Source organism: Crocuta crocuta, unplaced genomic scaffold, assembly GCF_008692635.1.
Source record: "Crocuta crocuta isolate KB4526 unplaced genomic scaffold, BGI_CrCroc_1.0 scaffold70, whole genome shotgun sequence".
NCBI classification, from domain to species: domain Eukaryota; kingdom Metazoa; phylum Chordata; class Mammalia; order Carnivora; family Hyaenidae; genus Crocuta; species Crocuta crocuta.
Window position 1 is genome coordinate 1892855 of NW_027528417.1, and position 7411 is coordinate 1900265.

The following is a 7411-nucleotide window of genomic DNA, read 5'->3' on the forward strand; positions in this document are numbered from 1 at the left end:
ACTTTCTTCTTAGCTTCTGTCCCCCCAGCCATCACTTCTCTTCTCTCTTGTGTTTAATATACTCGCGGGGAAGAGAAAATTGTATTATCGTTATATGCTGGGGAAAGGCAGATCAAATTCAATTTGAACAAGCAGAAAAAAAGAAGTTGAAACAGAACATGGTGCAATGCTCCTATAAACACCGTGACTGTTTAGGAATTCACATAAAACTGTTCTCAAAGTACTGAGTTCCTAAATGTAAATGGATACACCATATTATACGTGCAGATTTTCCAAATGATGAATAAATGGCCTACTAAATAGATACATCGAGACGTAACAGGTCCAATTCAAGAGAAAATAACACTAAAGCAAATAAGGACCTTTCAATATTGAATTCTTAAAGTCAAAGATCAGCTAATGTAACAACGACTCACAGAGGCAAACAGGATATTGGTGTCTCTGTACATTTTGTTGGGCAAGTCGTTTCCTTCCACTAAACCAAAGGGCTAGCTTGGGGCATAATGTGTTCTCCCCAGTGGTTTGAGCATCTCAGTGAGGGCATTGCTAAAACCATTTCTCTTTTAACCTTTGTGCATTTAACACACATCCTAACTATCAAGTGCAAAATGTCTTACTTAAGAAAAGCCAAAAAAAAAAAAAAAAGCGCCAATTAAAAAAAAAGCTTTACAGAAAATCTTTCTTTTCAATTTGACGCTTATATGCATAAACAAGAACAAGCACATTTTATGGACCGCTAACATTACTCCTGTGAGGATCTCTGTATAGTAAGGGAAATATCCCACTGTCTTCGTCTTCTTTAGTTTCATTTTACTCCTGGTTTGAGTCAAGTCATGGAACTAATGGTCTCAGGTACACATTATGAACTCAATACTTTGCTGCTGCTCAGCTCATGTGGTTGAGAAGAGGTCAATTACGTTCATATGGTTCATGCCGGGTATTGGAATTACTGAAACTCTACTTTGAAGAGTTGAAGAGTTGATCAAAGACATACTGACCTCTTCAGACTCATTAATCTAATAGTATTTGGGGGAAAGTTAAGCTGCCCTAACTCTTTGAATTAAAAAAAAAAAAAAAAAGGTACCTGCAAGTCAAAGATAACTTTCCCAAAAACGTATCTCAAGAGTATTTCCCAATGTTTGTGCAAAGGTCCTAAAAATCTACCACCTGATCCCTCTGTCACATTTGCAGAAATAGGACAGATATGGTTATGGGCTGTGATTCAGTACTGATGACAATAAACTTGTGAAGAAAGTTATGTGAACAACTTGCACATTTAAATAGCAGAGAAAGAGAACACTGTCATAGTAATTAAGTGCAGCTTTTAAAGCTGTCACTTCTATGCATTCTCAGATATAAAGGGCTCTTTTTTCATTTTTAAGGAGAAAACGATTTTGCCTAATGGGTTACAGAAATCTCTCCCACACCCCACCCTGATCTGGGCGCACCACATGCCTCCTTGAGCGTTGTCACAGGAGAGGGATCCCGGTACGTGCTGGAGAGATGGTGGCTGAGCTCCTCCCAGAATTCCTACTTATACATCAATATCCTTCAGAAAGCAGTCTCTGGTCAAGACAAGTCTTTCTCAAATATATTGCTTTATCAGCGTGACCTTGCCAAAGCCAGCAGACTTGCATTGAAGTCATCATAAAATAAGCTATGGAAATTCTTGCCAGAGGAAACAAGAGTTAGATTTCAAATATTTCCAACTACAAAAATTCACTTAGTTTTTGTTTGAGAACTAAATTGTGGTGTGCCTTGACTTCCAACAACTTCATTGTCAAGTAATAAATGTCCCCTATCTCGAGCCACCCCAATTCTCAAACTATATTTGAAATGATGTTTCTAGAAGATCCCCAAGTGATCTGTATATTTTGATTGTGGACCTACATTAAAAAGGCACACATACACACACGTGCACACACGCACACATACGCATCCATCCCTTAGACACCAAGAAACTTTTGTAAACTCTTCAAGAACACTACTAATTTTAAAATAAATGTTAATTTTGCCAAAGTGTAAGTACCAGGAAGTATCTCTCTATAACTCGATTGTAACTTCAAGTAGGAAAAAAAAAACCCAACCTCTACATAAATATGTCAATATTTGAACCTGTTTGAACAACTCCACTACTTAAATAATAATTGGTTGGCAAGGGAAGTTGCATTTATTACTTCAGTTCTTAAATTATGAAGACACTAAATTAAAGACCAGCTAAGAAAAACATTCTCTGTTTGTAACTTAGTTTCCTAATGCTGGATTCTTTGCATTGGTTTTTAACTGACTTACTATATTTGATTTATTACCTTGAGTACCTCAACAAGCTAGAGAGTAGTAATAGTCATTTGGGAATCTGTTGTTACATCCATTTGGTCTCCCTAAAGTGTCTTTAGGTAAGTGGTACGGAAGATCTATTACCGTATGTATTCAAGAAAGTTCCTATTGTTATGTTATGTCCTTGCATTTGTGTTAATAAAAGACACAGTCACATCCTGTTAACACATGGAGGTCCCCAGTGATCCCTACCCCTTGGCGTTCACGTTTTATAGTACCTCCCACATGGCACTGCGTTTGGTCTGTGTGTCCAGCCGAATACAGCAGAAGGGAAGGTATGTCAGATCCAAGATTAGGTTATGAAAGACCATGGCTTCCATCTCGGGCTCTTTCTCTCTCGGATCACTTGCTCTGGGGAAGTTCGTTACCATGTCATAAAGACACTCAGTAGCCTCTGGGGAGGCCCACATAGTGGGAGCTGAGATCTCGTTAGAGCCGGCCAGGAACTGAGGGCTGCTAATAACCACATGGGTCCTTCAGGTGACCGTAACCTCACAAAAGACCGTGAGTCAGAACTGGGCGGCTAAGCAACCCTTGGGTTCCTGACCCACAGAACTTGTGAGGGAGAAAGCATTTTGTTTGTCCTCAGCCTTCAAATTTGGAGATGCTTTGCTGAGTAGCAACTAATAGCTAAAACTCAGGGAACATCAGATTTATGACTGTATTGTTTCTCCAGAGGGGCAGGTCTAGGAAGAAAGGCATCATTTCTCCCTCTAGGAGAGTGACTCTTAACCTTCTAAGGGCCATGAAAACTTAGAAACAATCAAGACCTTGCCTTACAAAATGTACCTACATATATAATATTTTGCGGCTGATGTCAGGGACTTTCTTTAATCTTCGAAGTCTTTCTGTGAGTATCCTTTGGGTACAGGATACCAATGAAAAATAGACCCAGCCCAGGAGATCAGGTGGAAAAGTCATGCCAGAAACTGGCAGAGGCCTCTCCTGAATTGGTAAAGCCAGCAGTGCTGACCACCAGAAAGCCTATCACACTCTACTCCTACAGGGAGGGGGTCACAGCATTTCAAAGAAGGCTTCCTACTGATGTCATGAATTGGAAAGGTTGTGGCAAGAGCTTGGGATTTGAGCTTTCCCACACTTCCCTCTGCTTTGACTTTCAAAAAGTATGTTAATTCAGCAGTTGGCCACAGGGGCTTGCAGCAGCAGCAACAGCCTCCGATCTGCAACCTGAGACTCAGGCTCCTTGGTGCCCATCTCCTGGACAGGGCTGGAGGGCAATGCAAGGTGTACAGGGAGTCACAGCCCTGCCTCCGCCTGTGATGACCTCTCTATCGGGAGCAGCGCAGGAATCACCCTCCCCACAGGAAGGCAATGGGGATGCCTCTCCGACCACCTAGCCCTTGAGTTTCTGGCAATGTACTTTGAAACAATATCATAATGTTTATAGATTCTCTGGGTGATCAGGATTTGCTTTTCAACACAACTCATTCAGAAGTTTTAAGACTTGTCAGCAGAGTCAGAGGGAAGGGTGTGTGTGTGTGTGTGTGTGTGTGTGTGTGTGTGTGTGTGTGCGCGTGTGGCAGGCAGGGGGAGAGAAGGATGGGGATAGAAGAAGAAAGAGAAGAACAGATCTGGTTCAACGGGGGCACCTCCCAGAGACCGTGACCACCACAGAGCCTCTCGATGCTTCATCCTTGGACCCAGGAAGCACAATTAAGAGCCCACCATGGGCCAGGCTGCGCTTTGCACCTATTGATGCAAACTCGGACCATAAGAAAAGTCTAAGTGGCCCCCACGCCTGCAGCATATTCTAGAACTGCACATGGACAGTGTCCTTCTACATCCACCTCCGTCTCCCTGTCTCCCAACTCTGCTAACTCCAGAGCTCTGAGCCAACTTATTCAATCATGACAACTCTATCTTATTGCATCCAAGACAGGTGGCGAGGAGTGAGAAGAGGTAGAAGACACCTGTATAAATAGGAAAGAAAGGCCCTGTTGGTCGAGTTGGAGTTTCCTCTGCAGTTTTGTATTAAGGAGCCAGCATGAGCTGGAGGACCAGGGAAACTGGCTTGGGCTGGAAACCTTCAAGGTCAGAAGGCGCCTCCCTGCTAAGCAGTGGAGCCTCGGTCCCCCCCTGGCTTGGTAATGGCCTCGGTAGCAAAGCACAACAAAGGGGGAGGAAGGCGCACCTAACAGAGCAAGGCCATGGAGGAATTACACGAAACAGCTCACACCTCTACTTCTGCAAAGGGACGAGCCCGCACCATCTCAGTGGCTGCCAAATGAGTTCCTGGAATGGACAGCCTATGGCTCTAGCTCCCCCCTTTCACTTTCTTGCGTTTCAGTCCAGCTGCGTAAAAAATCACTTTTTCATTTCCATTTAATTTCATTGCATCTTATTTTGGCCACCGTGGGTCAAAGGAGTGAGAAATCCTGACCACATTTTCTTTGCTGGGATTTGAACAAAGGAAATCACTTTATGATTATTTCCTTGACAAATAGCTCACAGACATGATTTGATCTAAGATTGAGGGGGCAGAGGAATATTAGCATTTAACTTTGATAGGAGACAATGCCAGTGCTTGCTAAGAATGCAGAAAATTCTGTTCATTATGTGATTCACAGAATCTTCTTCTTTTTTATATGCCTTTCCTCTGCACAACATTGGTATTAAAAAAGACAACTCGGGGCTCTCTGGGGGCTAATACAGATGTGAAGGGATTTCTTCAAATCTGGCAACTTCACGGGGCGCCTGGGTGGCTCAGTCGGCTGAGTGTCTGACTTCAGCTCAGGTCATGATCTCACGGTATGTGAGTTGGAGCCCCGCACGGGGTTCTGTGCTGACAGCTCAGAGCCTGGAGCCTGCTTCGGATTCTGCGTCTCCCTCTCTCTCTGCTCCTCCCTCGCTCGCACTTTATCTGTCTCTCTCTCAAAAAATGAGTATACACTTAAAAAAATTAAAAACAATACATCTGGCAACTTAGCTCTGTACTCAGGATCCAATCATGTCTCTGTCCCTGCTTCCGTCATAGCCTCTGATCACACGCGACCCTTGGCTACGGTTCCATCACTTCCCTGAACTGGGTCCTCTTCCAGAAACACCTCTGGTCTGCTGCAGATCGATCTGTCCCTGGCTCCGGCTTCCTGAGTGAGTCCTGCCAGCTCGCTGTCCCCAGACACTAAAGAGGCAATTAAAACAGCTACTCACATCGTGTGCAAATATTCTCTCCCTTACTCTCTGATACTCCTCTTCTCTCTCTTCAATTGATTTACTTCGTCTGTCATCTCTAAATGGATGCACTCTGTTTTGCTGAACAGAAAAAAGAAATCAGCACGGTTATCCAAGTTGAGCCAGTGGAAATCTGCAGTTAAGCAACTGTCAGCTGAGAATAATAAATGTTCACTTAAACAAATGGAGCATGAAGAGTGTCATTCCCTCGGGTCCCTAAGGAGGCCGTGCCGGTGTGCGGGATGGGCGCCTGACACGCGGCAGCAGGTGTCTGCCACTCCTGCTTGCTTCCCCACCGGGTGCAGAGAGAACAGCTGTTTCCAGAACGAAAGCACCTGGATGTGTGTCAGGTGTCTAGCCAGTTCAGCTATGACGCGAGTCCCGGGGATGGACTCTGTCTCCTTTGCTAACCAGCCTGTGCGCTTCGGACTCTTTGGACGAAGGCAGAATGCTGAGGAAGCGGCTAGTTCAAGGTGGCTACGGGGGAAGGGGCTCTGAGCAGTCGGGCACTGGAGACACAGAGCAAGGGAACAATGAGAGTAATGGGCAGAAAGGAAATCGTGGGCATAATGTCTCTGTGTTCTAATCTGTGTTTTATTCTTCACTCAGTGACTGATCCCAGGCCCTGCATTTGGCCTAGAAAGTAGGAACTAACTTTGAAAAGCTGTTGGTTGGGGTCAACCTCAAGGCATCTAAAGTCACCATCCAAAGAACCCAGCATGAGGATTTTTCTTCTTCAGCCCTGGATCTGCACCCCTGCCTGCGTCTCGACTCCCCTCCCTCCTCATTCTTGCCATTCCTCACAAAACACTCCACGCTGACCACATTCGTCCATTCAACAAACACCCACTAAGTAGGCGACACAAGCACACGTCTCAGAGTCAACGGGAGCTGCCTGTAGCTTGATGGTGGTGGCTGTGGGGTAGGAAGAAGCGAGATACGAAGGAGGAACAGGTATTTTTTTTTTTAAACTGCATCAGAGACACACGCACTGCCTTACGGTGAGTCACGAGAATAATTAAAATAATGACTTGGATGAGATGCACATTGTCTTACCTTTAAGAATTCTAAAGCCAAGCCTATTTTCAAACAATCTATTTTGATGGCCAGGGACACGGTGTGCAACCGCGAGGGCATTATATAACTCTCTCCTGTTCGTGTCACTGTTATAACTTTATTGTCTGTTGCCGTTCACTTGGTTAGCTCCCTAATCACCCCGGATCCCATCCCCCATCGCCCCCCATCTGGAAAAGAGATTTGGCAAAGTCTCTCTACCATTGCCGAAGCACCATGAATAAGGCTGCTCTAGGACAACGTAATGTTCGAGCACGAGCAAAATACAGAAAAGGAGAACATTCTGCTCTAGTTCATGCAAAACAAGCAGACAGTTTACACGGGCAGTAAAATGTGGGAGGGAGAGGGGGTGGAGGGAGACTGAAACATGAACTCGATTCCTTTCTGTGAAGACTTATGTTAGGAGGGAGAGTTGCAAAATCCACCTGTCCTCACCATAACAAGGTTTGTTCTTTACAGCTACACCAGTTGGTCATCGGTCCGTATGAGAATCCAGCTCATATGTGCACAACTGAAGGACAAAGCTGTAGGAGCGGAAGTACTGCCAGAGTTACACAGACATCTGGAAATGCGATGACAAAGCTTTCCCGACAGCTCGGGCCGGTGGCTTCCCAACCCTGCCCCCCACCGCCAAACACATGCAGCGGAAACTGCGCCAAGCACCACCCATGCAGCCCGAGACACAGAGCCATTGCCGAAGCAATCAGGACAGGTTTTGGTGGCTACCCACTGAAGGCCAAAGGGGGAGCGAGGGAGGCAAGGAGGTTAGAGAGAGAGGACGGTGGCTTCTGAGGCAGGGGGGCGGGGG

At 45.2% G+C, this 7411-nt stretch overlaps 1 protein-coding gene across 16 annotated transcripts in view; it reads right to left on the reverse strand.

The window, feature by feature from the left end:
• Positions 1–7411, reverse strand: part of ARPP21 (cAMP regulated phosphoprotein 21) — a 154669-nt gene that overhangs the window by 78632 nt on the left and 68626 nt on the right. For 13 of the 16 annotated variants that reach the window (XM_077754260.1, XM_077754264.1, XM_077754271.1 and 10 more), the window contains one exon: positions 5509–5610. The exons of the other annotated variants lie outside the window; for them this stretch is intronic. In XM_077754260.1, the coding sequence (XP_077610386.1) occupies positions 5509–5610 (102 nt within the window). The remainder of the gene's footprint in view (positions 1–5508; positions 5611–7411) is intronic. 16 annotated transcript variants of the gene reach the window in all.